General features: G+C 40.4%; 2 protein-coding genes across 8 annotated transcripts in view; both read left to right on the top strand.

The window, feature by feature from the left end:
* Positions 1 to 12869, top strand: part of ryr2a (ryanodine receptor 2a (cardiac)) — a 291199-nt gene that overhangs the window by 230134 nt on the left and 48196 nt on the right. For all 5 annotated transcript variants that reach the window (XM_079658890.1, XM_079658889.1, XM_079658891.1 and 2 more), the window contains 7 exons: positions 9713 to 9847; positions 10357 to 10469; positions 10593 to 10689; positions 11020 to 11126; positions 11677 to 11728; positions 11817 to 11867; positions 11953 to 12052. In XM_079658890.1, the coding sequence (XP_079515016.1) occupies positions 9713 to 9847; positions 10357 to 10469; positions 10593 to 10689; positions 11020 to 11126; positions 11677 to 11728; positions 11817 to 11867; positions 11953 to 12052 (655 nt within the window). The remainder of the gene's footprint in view (positions 1 to 9712; positions 9848 to 10356; positions 10470 to 10592; positions 10690 to 11019; positions 11127 to 11676; positions 11729 to 11816; positions 11868 to 11952; positions 12053 to 12869) is intronic.
* On the top strand, positions 5104 to 8508 carry LOC307024605 (uncharacterized protein). Of its 3 annotated transcripts, none has more exons than XM_079658897.1 (3): positions 5104 to 5598; positions 5874 to 5921; positions 6138 to 8508. In XM_079658897.1, the coding sequence occupies exon 3, from the start codon at positions 7308 to 7310 to the stop codon at positions 8412 to 8414; it is 1107 nt and encodes a 368-aa protein (XP_079515023.1). In that variant the 5' UTR covers positions 5104 to 5598; positions 5874 to 5921; positions 6138 to 7307; the 3' UTR covers positions 8415 to 8508. The 3 variants fall into 3 exon arrangements, with proteins under 3 accessions (XP_079515023.1, XP_079515024.1, XP_079515022.1); XM_079658898.1 differs by having other exon boundaries at positions 5877 to 5921; XM_079658896.1 differs by having other exon boundaries at positions 5104 to 5921.

Genomic DNA, 12869 nt, shown 5'->3' on the forward strand with positions numbered 1-12869 from the left:
TGTTGGGAAACGACCAAGAATACAAAGTTTGGGACAGAGTGGAAGTTGTTCCTTAATTCCTTGATGGATACAATTGTGATAACCTCTTTCCAAAAATCTTGAATGAGGGTGCATTCCCAGAGGCAATGAAACAAACTACCTTTATGAATACCACACTTGACACAAGTATCTGGCGTACTGGGGTAAATGCGATGCAATAATTCTGGAGTAAAGTATGTTCTCATCAACCATTTGTACTGGAGGAGTTTAAACCTTGTATTTATTGTTTGCACCTGGCATTGGAAGCATATATCCTGCCATTCTTCTACAGTTATATCTTCATTAAGGTCGGAACACCATGCCAATCTTTTATCCTCTGAAGATTCTTTTGTTGCATCTATGATAATCTGGTAAAATTTTGAAATTAATCCAGCTGCTCCATGTTGGTTCAGGACTGTCCTTTCCAAAGAGTTTTGTGAGGGAAGATTTACAGAGTTCTGTGTCTTTGTTATGAAGCTTCTTATCTGAAGATACTTGAAAAAGTGTTTACGCTCAATGCCAAATCTTTGCTTGATCTCCATAAAACTTAAAAGAGTATCATTCTCATACAGATCTGAAATCTTCCTGATCCCTCTGTCTGCCCATAACTTGAAACCAAGGTCATTAGTACCTGGCGTGAAATTTCTGTTCCCCCAAATAGGTGAGAATTGGGATAGTGGAGCATTTTCCCCAAGATAATTTAACACTTCGTGCCATACTATCAGTGTATTTCTAACAAAGGGGTTTGCGGTGTGCCTTTTCAAAGTGGCTAAATTTGCAGAATAAATGTAGAGGTATAAGGGACCTTTAGAAGTTGTTGTTTCCTCCATCTTTATCCAGTGCAGTGGTGACTGATGGTCAAACCAATATGAGGCTGCTCTTAGTTGGGCAGCCCAATAGTATCCTTGGAGGAAAGGGAGTTTTAACCCACCTCTTTCATACGGTAAGTACAACAGAGTCATACGCAGCCTTGGGCGTCTATTGTTCCAAATAAAATTACAAAAAAGTTTTTTCATTTTGTTAAAGAAATTATCAGGCGGAGCGAGTGGGATGGATTGGAAAAGGTACAGGAACTTAGGAAGAATATTCATCTTCAAAACATTAATACGTCCTATCATTGAGAGTGGTAAAGATTTCCATCTGTTAATAGATTCCTCTACTGACTCAATCACTGGGTTATAGTTAGTTGGTATAACGGATTCTATTGTAGGTGTGATTTTAACTCCAAGGTATGTAAAGCTGTCCGTAATATTCCTAAAAGGAGTACTTAGTGGCGGATTCAGTCTCTCAGATTTTTTCAGAAAGAGAATTGTAGATTTAGATGCATTAACCTTGTAGCCTGAGAAGCTGCCATATGTTCCTATTAAAGTTAGTAATATAGGTATAGATTGTTTCAAGTCTGTCAAAAAAATAACTATATCGTCTGCAAATAATCCTATTTTATTCTCAATATTATTAATTTTGATACCAGTTATTTGAGTGTTGCTTCTAATTGCAATCGCTAAAGGTTCGATGGCCATAACAAAAAGATGGGGAGACAAAGGACATCCCTGTCTTGTACCTCTGGACAGAGAGAACTGTTTGGATACCATATAGTTGGTCATTACTGAAGCTGTTGAGTCATGGTATAAGATTTTAATCCACTTGAGAATATATCTGCCAATTCCAAAGCGCTGCAGCACCTCAAATAGGTATTCGTGCTCGACCCTATCAAAGGCTTTCTCCGCATCAAGTCCTATCACAGCCATATCAGATGTTTCTTGTTTGGCATGTATAATATTCATTAACCTACGAATATTGTGAAAGCCTTGTCTTTCTTTAATGAAGCCATTTTGATCTTGTGCAATAATATATGGCAAGTGTTTCTCTAACCTTCTGAAAAGGACTTTGGCTATTATTTTCACATCATTATTAATCAGAGAAATGGGGCGATAGGATTCACACTTTGTAGGGGGTTTCCCTGGTTTTAATATTAATGTTATAAGTGCGTTCCGTAATGATGGCGGCAGCTCCCCCTTCTCAAGCGATTCTTCGCACATGTTCAATAACGGAACCAACAGCATGTCTTTGAAGTTTTTGTAGATTTCAATAGGAATACCGTCCGGTCCTGGGGCTTTCCCTCCTTTCATACTGTCTATGGCCTCTGACAATTCAGATGCTACGATTGGGGAGTCAAGCTCCTCTTTTGCGTCCTCTGTCAGGACTGGTATTTCTATCTGATCTAGGAAGCTGTGAAGATTATGAGCTGAGGCTGGACATTCTGACATATACAATTTAGAGTAGAATTTTTGGAAAGAACTATTAATTTCTTGTGGATTAGTAATTGTTGTCCCTTCCTCTGACTTTATTTCTAAAATTGACCTTTCATTCTGCATTGATTTTAAACGCCAGGCTAGTAGTTTCCCTGCCTTCTCTCCTTGTTTGTAGAATGTCTGTTTCAGTTTCATTATGCTATTTAATGCTTTATTTGAGGACAGCTCATTATACTGTGCTCTTAGAATAGCCAGTCTCTGTCTAGTTTCTATTGTATCATTAAGGTTAATTTCTATCTCTAGTTCTTTAATATCTTTTTCTAGCTCCAACAGCTTAAGGTTCTGTTTATTAGAGATACTGCTTGTATAGCTGATCATTTGCCCGCGTATATAGGCCTTGAATGCCTCCCACCTCGTAGATGCTGATGTTTGAGTAGTGTTCACTTTAAAGTAAATATCAGTATTGTCCCCGACAAAGGTTAAGAACTGTTTGTAATGTAACCATCGTGGGCTTAATCGCCACATTGTTAGACCCCTGGTAGCTGCTTTTACAGTGTAATTGACTAGTAGTAATGCATGATCAGAAATGACAATGCTTTTATACACTGAGTCATTAACATTGTCTATCATAGGCTTAGAAATGAGGAAGTAGTCTATGCGGGAGTAAGAGTTATGTGTAGTAGAATGACATGAATATTCCCGTCTGGAAGGATTCCTATTTCTCCATATATCACAAAGATTTAACTCACTCATAAAGTGTTGTATTGTTTTCCTACTCTGCATATGTGAGGTGTCCATACCTGATGACTTATCCAGTTTCGGATTTAGAGTACAATTGAAGTCCCCTGCCATACATATGTGGCCATGTAATGTTGATAAAGTCAGAAACAAGTTATTATAAAACTGTGCATCATCGTTGTTAGGCCCATATAGACATACTAGATTAATGTCTTGATTTAGTAAAGAGCCCTGGACGATAACAAATCTGCCTGCAGTGTCTTGTATGAAATTATAAACCCTTAATGGCACAGATGAGTGTATCAGTATTGCCACCCCTCTGGCTTGAGAGGAAAATGAGGCAGATATGACTTGACCTTGGCATCTCCTTTTTAATGGAATATATTCACTGGAAAGTAAATGAGTTTCTTGAATAAAAGCTATCTGCGTTTTGAGCTGCTTCAACCTAGACATTACTTGTTTTAATTTCACTAGCTTCCTAAGACCTCTAACGTTCCATGAAATCATATTTATTTTAGTATGACCACTCATGATGTAAACAGTAAACTAAGCTTGTGTAACCACCTTATTAACCATGCCTTATAATGAAATAAAAATAAAAAGTGTGCCTTTAGAACAAACAAATACAACAGGGAATAACAGGGGCCTCTCCTAAAGGAGGCAACAACAAGTAGACCTAGTCTAAACCCTGTGCAGCTAACCAAGCACATCTCCCCTCCCTCCCAAGTACCGGTTCCGATTTGACTAAACTCTGATCCTCTTGAGGAGCAGCAAGCAAGCAACCAGTAGTTGTTATAACACTAAAAAGAAAAGAAAAGAAAAGAAAAAGGTCGGAGCTCGTTCCGACTACATGCATATTTATATTACGAATGGTAAATACAATGTTCATTTGTGACCTTGTATCAGTCTTTGATTATTAGCCCGAGAGGACAGATAATGTCTCTATACTCCAATTTCCAAGCTCGTCATCAATCAGTCCATTTTAAAGCTTACCAGAACAGATCAATGTCGATTTCTTTCAGTCAAAGTCATCTGAAAGCCCTTCTTGGCGCGTTTCAGCTGGCGACTCTTTCTACACGTCTGGATTGGTATTCACCTTCTTCATCTTTAGGATGAATTCTTCAGCCTGGGATGGGGAAGTGAAGAAGTGCCATCTTTTGTCGTGTAGAATTCGCAGTTTTGCCGGGAACATAAATCCATATTCCTTGCGCATTTGGCGCAGACTTTGTTTCACACCATCAAAAAGTTTCCGTTGTTTCTGGACTTCAGTGGAAAAATCAGGAAAAAACATGACACGGCTATCCTCAACTGTGATGTCTCCTTTCAGACGTGCTGCTTTCATTACTCGATCTCTGTCTCGATATGTGAGGAATTTCACCAGAAGAATCCGTGGTCGGGTTTTATCCGACCCATCCTGCTCCCGGGTCTGTTGCGGCGTTTTCCCCAGTCTGTAGGCTTGCTCTATATTCAATGGCTGTCCCGTTTCAATGTCAAGCACCCTGGGAAGCCATGTCATTAGGAATGACATGGCTTCTCAGATAGAAGATATGATTGGAGACGACCAGCCAATCAGAATTGACCTTCTCGAGTTCTCCGATTGGTTGGTTTTGTGGCACATTTGTAACGCTGTGACAACTTGAGCGAGCAGGCAGGCAAAGCTGAGCGCTCAACTGTGGTGCCTTCAGTTTGCATGATGTCTGGCAAAAAAAGGACATACGCCTCTGGTGATCAAAAACGAAAAAATAGAAAACTTAATGAAGAAAAAAGGCAAGACAATAAAGGTATGTAACTTCATATTATGGCTCTGTCTCCTGTCCTGTGTCCCACTAACAATAGTTGGATAACTTGGATTTGGGAGTATTCTAACTTACTTACTACTACTACTTACTTTCTAGCTAACGTTACAGCTAGCTAACTAGCCAAGTTATCATTATTATCTCAGCCTTTCTGTAGAATAATGCGATGCTATTAACGTTACTGATTAATTTACTTTAGAAAAGTTTAGCTCAGGCAGCAAGTCACACTCGTAGCTAATGTTAGCTAGGTATATGTGCTTGTTTCTTATTTTGACCAAGTAAACCAATTTCCCCTGGGATTAATAAAGTACTATCTATCTATCTATCTATCTATCTATCTATCTATCTATCTATCTATCTATCGAACTATCCAAACATCATTGTGTGGGTTCTAAGTTCATGTAAATGCAAGTATTCATTGGCTGAATATTGAATTAGCTATATAAAGCTAGTATGTTCCATTTGATGTTCCATTTCAAGTCTGTTTCCATAAAGCTTAACTCTGTAACATACTCTCCTCAGGAGCACTTCTGAAGTACTTTGGAAGCCCACAGCAGGTGCCAGCACACACCACAACGTCCACTGAGGACACTGTTGGTGAGTTCAAATGGGCCCAAAGTGAGAGCTTTCTGAATTTGGAATATTAAGTCATTACATTACGAATCATATATTTCTTTATTCCATAGCAGGTCAATCCACCTCCACCGCTGCTGTTGGTGAATGTGAAACCAAAAGGTCAGCTGTTGGCACCAGTGACTCCGATGTCATCCAAGAAACCGCCTCAGACAATGCTGGTAAATGATGTGTTAAGTGTATAGATTAAGCCCATAGAGCTAGCTACAATTGCCATTTGTCGAAGTTCTATTGAGCAAGCTCGCTGTTCATTGCTTATAATAAATATCTGTCATGCATGGGGCAGGAGTTTGATGATACCTGTTTTTAAGGACTGATTCTGGATCAGCACTTTGGAGCTATCTCAAAAGCAGCGCCATAGTGGTGAAAAGACAGCTGATCTAGAGACAGTCCTATAGTCATATATTAAACAATGATATACTTCTTTATTCCATAGCAGTTCCATCAACTTCCATCACTGAAGAAACCACCTCTGACAATGCTGGTAAATTTAGGCCTACATCAAAGAGACCTTAACTTTGTTTGTCAAGAAAAGCAAAGCACTATATGTCCAATCAATCATGGTATTATTATTATTATTATGAATATTATTATTACTATTGTGTTCAATCATTCAACTGTGTTGTTCATTGCCAGGAACATCAACTTGTAAACATGTCAAGTAACAAAAACTTATTTTTTTTAATTAATTTCCCTATAGGTATTTCTGTACCCATTGAAGTTGAGAGCAGTACCATTACGCCTACTACACCTACCTCTGTAACTTCTACTCCTTTTCTCTCTGGTTCACCAATGGATCCAACTGGGTGGCCATCAGTACTTAACGATCACGTACGTACAGATCTGGTGATTAGGGGGCCAGTACAGGTGGACAGAGATTTTGTATTCCCGAAAACACCAAACAACAGAAGCTTTCATTATCATTACATGTTTAGAACACTTGTAAATGGTGAGAAAGTTAAGCGAAGCTGGTTAATATACTCCAAGAACAATGATTCAGTCTACTGCTTTTGCTGCAAGTTGTTTTCCAAGAAATCATTAAAGCTCATAACAGAGGGACAACAGGACTGGGTGAATATTGGCGCATTACTGAAGCTACACGACAACAGCCCAGATCATGTGAAAAGTGTGTTGACTTGGAAGGAACTAGAGCTCCGTCTTAGAAAAGGGAAGACAATAGACAAAACAAAGTTGTACCTGCTGGAGGCAGAGAAGAAGAGGTGGAGAGAGGTGCTCATTCGGTTGGTTTCCATCATCCAATCTCTAGCAGAGAGGAACCTGGGACTTAGAGGGACTGTTGACACCCTGCATAACCACAACAACGGGAATTTCCTCAAAGAAGTTGAGCTAATTGCCTAGTTTGACCCTGTTCTGAAAGAACACATCAGACGCATTGACAGTGGAGGAAATTACACTACATACTTGGGTAAAACAATCCAAAATGAACTCATGTCCTGTATCAGTGACACAATACTTGCAGCAATGGTGGCTGAAATCAAAGAGTCCAAGTATTTTGCCATCATTTTGGATTGCACCCCAGACGTCAGCCACCAGGAGCAGATGACTGTTGTGATTCGAACAGTGAGTGTGAAGAAAAGGACTGAGATCAGGGAGCACTTTCTGGGGTTCATCATAGCCCCTGCATCCACAGGGCTTGGTTTGTCTACACTCATTTTGAACAGGCTGGAGGAGCTGAAGATCCCCTTTGAGGACTGCAGAGGACAATCCTATGACAATGGTGCAAACATGAAGGGCAGAAATAAAGGGGTGCAGGCCAGGCTGTTGGAGAAGAATCCTCGAGCTCTGTATGTTCCTTGTGCAGCCCACACACTGAATTTGATGGTGGCGGATTCAGCCAAAGGATCAATAGATGCTACTTGCTTCTTTGGTAATGTTCAGAAGCTGTACACCTTGTTTTCCAGGTTCTCCCCAGAGGTGGACCATCCTGAAAAAACATGTGGACATCACTCTCAAGTCCTGGAGTGAGACGCGGTGGGAGAGCAGAGTGAATAGCATCGAGCCGTTGCGCTACCAAACGGATAAGGTCAGGGAGGCTTTGCTAGAGGTGAGGGAAAACGCAAATGATCTCATGGTCAGAATTGAGGCCCAATCCCTGGCAGAAGAAATTGGATCATTTAGATTCCAAATCTGCACTGTTGTCTGGTATGATATTCTGTCAAAGATCAATACAGTTAGCAAGCTCCTTCAGTCTGTCAACATGCAGCTGGATGTTGCGGTCAGTCTCTTAGACAAAACCAAAGCATCGCTGGTAACTTACAGGGCCACTGGGTTCACAGATGCTCAGGCCACAGCAAAAGAGCTCTGTGGAAATATGAATGTTGAGGCAGTGCTGAAAGAAAAGAGGCTGCGGAGCAAAAAGAGGCATTTTGCCTACGAGGCAGCTGACGAGGCAGTGGCTGATGCCATGACGAGACTGGAAACAGGATTCTTTAATGTTGTGGTGGACTGTGGCATCCAGTCTTTGGAGGACAGATTCAAGTCCCTGGGGGAAGTAAGAGACAAGTTTGGAGTGCTTCACAACTTCCATAATCTGGATGATGAGTCACTTACAGACCAATGTGCCCTGCTGGGAAAAACATTGACCTGTGGCGAAGAGGCAGACGTTGACTGGAGAGAGCTAGCCATGGAGATGCAAAGCCTTCCAGAGCTTCCCAAAGAAGATATGACCACATTGGAGATGCTCACCTTCTTAAATGAAAACGAGCTGTGTGAGATCTATCCAAATCTTTGGATAGCGCTGAGAATAGCCTGTACCCTTCCAGTGACAGTGGCGTCCGCAGAGAGATGCTTCTCGAAGCTCAAACTGATAAAAACATACTTGAGGTCCTCCATGGCCCAGGATCGCCTGAGTGGAATGGCAATAATCAGCATAAACCACCAGATTGGCAGCCAGATCTCCTATGATCAGGTCATCAATGACTTTGCCTCCAGGAAAGCAAGAAGAGAACAATTCTGACTGTACGTACGAGAGGAACATTTGTATTTGCATTTGTTTTTTTACATTTCATTTCATTGTTAAGCAGTTTGTTTTGCACATATTATTTAATCCTTTAAAGATATTTTTGGATCTATTTATATATTCTATTTAGTGTTGAGTGTTTTTTATTAAAAATATCTATCTTTGAACAATGATGGTCACTTTGTCAGTCTTTTTATTCTGTACTGTCAGTTCATCAGTGCTATCTGATATGACTACTTTATTCAAGTTTATGTTCATTTGTCAGAGTACTTTTGATCCCCTAAAATGGGGGATCAAATGTAATATTGGACAAATTAACATACACTTCAACAAAGTAGTCATATTTAATACTTGGTCACAGTATGCACTTTAACCTCATAGTCCTTGTTTCATTTCAAATCTAATGTGCTGGAGTACAGACTCAGAGCCACAACAACAAAACATATGTCACTGAGGACTGAGGAGTTTCTATATTTCTGTTCACTGAGTTTATATAGTCATTAGTTATAGCCTAGGTAGTTATTTGTAGTCAATTTAAAGACTGTGCTGCTTTTCTCAGGTCCCACTTTAGTGTTTACATGCTTATTTGTACAATATGTGTGCTCATACTAACATCATAAGACAAAAGTTGGTTCCGTGTTGTGTGTAGTGAGAACGCGCTAGAGTGAGGGGGGCCCTCAAACAAAATCTTGCTTAGGGCCCCCAAAAGTATAGGGCCGGCCCTGGGTGCGGCGTTGTCTGTTTTCCAGCTCTTCCATCTGTGAGATGAGCTTCTGGACTGTTTTCTGCGTAGCATTAGCTTGGGTTGCTAGCGAAGCGATCTGGTCCTCCGCTGTGCTAATGCGGGTTTCTGCCTCTGTGAGCCTTTCAGAAAATGCCCCGATAGCTTCTTTTATCTCTCGGTTGGAAGAAACCACTTCATGTAGTTGTCCAGAAAAGTCATTTCTCATGGATTGTATGGCTGCTAAGATCTGGTTCTCATCCTGGCTATAGTCCACCTGGGCTAGCATCGTGCTATCGCTAGGTGTCTGTTCGTCCGTGATGTCCTCGTGTAGAGTTCCAATTTCTGTCTTTTTATCGTCTTTCTGTCTTCTCCCTCGATTTTTCGACATTATCCGAAATAAAGCCTATATTGGCAAATGTTTTCGGTCACAAGTAGCTCGATTTGGATACTAAATATGGTAGAAATATATTAATTTCGTCGGAGCCTCGTCCCGCCCGACCTCTCAGCTGCGTGTCATAACCGGACCCCTATGGTCACACATTTAATACATGTCCTCATGTGTGTTGTACAGCTGGAGGACCCAGCTATCCGCTGGCAGATGGCTCTGTACAGAGACCTCCCCAACAACTACGAGGACACCTCGGACCCTCAGAAGACTGTGGAGAGGGTCCTGGACATCGCTCATGTCCTCTTCCACCTAGACCAGGTGTGTGTGTTGATGTATTCTACCTAAAAGTAAAAACAAATGAGGAGAAGGTGGCCTGGACTCAAATCTAATTATCAATCAAAGCAGTTTTCCACAACTGCAAAAATATACAAAAGCATATTTGGTCATATTAATAATGTTGTAGAATACATGGAATGCATAAAAATAACAAGTAAAATGAAACCCACTGAAAAATGATATTAATATTAAGATCAGTACCTATATGTGCAGCATCCACACACATGAATAAACACTGCAGCAGCATCAAAGAGGCTCTGTGCTCTCTTTTCTTTTCTATATATGGAGATAACACTTGTTTAAAGTGCCCTCTCTCGGTGCCTAGGACTCTGAAGCTGTAAATAGACACAAAAATAAACACAAAACAGAAGTTCTTCATGGAGACTGACTGTTTTTAAAGAAAAATACATTAACAAATGCACTTATGTAATAAGTTATCCAGGCATTGAACCAGAAGGTGAGCAGTACTGAGTGCTTCACTTTGTGTTCAGGTGGAACATCCTCAGCGCAGTAAGAAGGCCGTGTGGCACAAACTGCTGTCCAAACAGAGGAAGAGAGCTGTGGTGGCTTGCTTCAGGATGGCACCACTCTATAACCTTCCCAGGTGAGTTTGGCAGCCAAACACAGCAACACACATACAGTATTTACTGAGTGCATGTGAGTGTACTACATCTATCTTGTAAGAAATGCATATATTTGTATTCTTAACTTATCTCCTCCGAATTAGGCACCGGGCTGTCAACCTGTTCCTGCAGGGCTATGAGAAGTCCTGGATCGAGGCAGAGGAACACTACTTTGAAGATAAACTCATAGAGGACCTCGCTGTAAGTGCATTTAAATGCAAGCGTAAAACTGATGGAATCAAACTGTGTACTGCTGAAAATTGCAGAAAAGGATTCAAAACACAGACATGGCTACCTTCCAGTTTTAGGTTTATCGTCTGCTACAATTTTACAAGAACTTAAATTCCACAATTATATACTACTTATATAATACTACTTAGTCTACTATCGTGTCTAGTTATTTCTAGTAATTTTTACCAGATTCATAAAATACCCACTCTAAGAGAGTTGTACATGAAAAAAATGAATTATTTCTTTCCACTATTATTTTCAGTGTATTTTATTGAGTCTTGTGTGACTGTTTTTTTTCAGAAACCAGGGGAGCAGGAGCTATCTGAGGAAGAGGAGGGGCAGAAACACATCGATCCTCTGCATCAGCTCATCCAGCTGTTCAGCAGGACGGCCCTCACAGAGAAGTGGTGGGTTTTGTAGATAAAGTTTATGTAAGATAAAAGGTTCTTCCTAAAGTAACTGCATCAACTCAAGTTATAGTTTGTGTTTACACATCTAGTAAACATTTATCCATCTGAAAGGTCAAACTAAACATGTACTGGTGTTTTAACTCTTATATCAATATCTGTAAATATGAATAGTAATAGTTGTTAAACCCTCTCCTTTTATCGCTCTTGGTTGTTTCACATCCAGTCCAATGGAATCAGAAATACCAGTGGACACCTAACCAGATACATTTTTTAGTCAATGGCGCTTTAATTTTTTTTATTACACAGCACAAAAAATACCTTTTTCTCCATTCAGTATTATGCAGATACAAATGTTTTTCCTCATCCGGTACAATTGAAAAAAGACAGCATGGGATCACTTAATGTAACTTAAATAAAAAAATGTTTTCAAGGCATTTAGGTAATCGTTCATCTAGCACGTGTGTGTGTGTGTGTGTGTGTGTGTGTGTGTGTGTGTGTGTGTGTGTGTGTGTGTGTGTGTGTGTGTGTGTGTGTGTGTGTCTTGCAGTAAACTGGATGAGGATAATCTCTACATGGCCTACGCTGACATCATGGCAAAGGTATGACCTGCTGAAGTGAATAAAATGACTTATCAAATTATGAAGATGATGTTTCCTGTCTCATTTGTATCATTCTTCACTCCTTTAGAGTTGCCATGATGAAGAAGATGATGATGGAGAGGAGGTGAAGAGTTTTGAAGTAGGTGAACAGTCCCTCACTCTATTAGTCGCTCTCTCCCTGTGATCATCTTGTAAGTGTGTGTTGTGCTGTTCCTCATCAACAGGAGAAAGAGATGGAGAAGCAGAAGCTGCTGTATCAGCAGGCGCGGCTACATGACAGAGGAGCCGCTGAGATGGTGCTCCAGACCATCAGCGCCAGCAAGGGTAGGTCCTCGGGCGACTATCACTACTTTAACACTACTTGTGTATTTGTGATTTATATCCACTCTGAGGGCCAGCTGAACACAGCACAAGAGTTGTATTAAAGGGGCCCTATTCTGCTACTAGGGGGTTTTGAGTCCCTGTAGTGTGTTCTATAGGTGTTTGTGCATGTGAATGGTCTGCAAAGGCTAAAATCCATGTGTTCCCTCCAGGGGGAGTTTCTCTCTCACACCACCCTTGGACTCCTTTGTTTACTTCCCTAACATATTGATATGACTTTGTAAAACTTGTGCTTCTATTGGATAGCGCCCCAAGACATTGTACGTGATATGCTAAAGTGCTGCACTTCTCTTAGCAGTTGACCAACCACAATAGAGCCAGCTAACCAATCAGAGACTGGGCTCTGGTTTCAGACAGAGGGTGAAAAGAGGTGCTACAGCACCGGCAGTATGAGGAAAATAAAGAGCTTTTTGAACGTTAAAGCATGGAGACATGTCCCAGTAGAGACAATAAATACTAATATCATCCTGTAAATTAATATATTTTGTCCTCTTTAATCAAAACTTGAGTTTGGATCTGCTCATATGGGACGATATATGATTTTTTTTTTTTTTTAAATGGTTATTGGGATCATTGCAAACAAAATTCACAAATTACTTGAAAAAGCTGTCAAACTCTATTATTGAAGTCATTGAGTCAGGTTTGAAAAAGTAAAGTATGGGTGTGTGGGGGGGGGGGGGAATGATTTATGATTACCCTTAAAGATTCTACGTTTTTTACTGAAAAATATGCTCCATTCAAAAATACGTGTTCTATCTGT

This window comes from Notothenia rossii (assembly GCF_949606895.1).
Source record: "Notothenia rossii genome assembly, chromosome: 11".
Classification (NCBI taxonomy): Eukaryota; Metazoa; Chordata; class Actinopteri; order Perciformes; family Nototheniidae; genus Notothenia; species Notothenia rossii.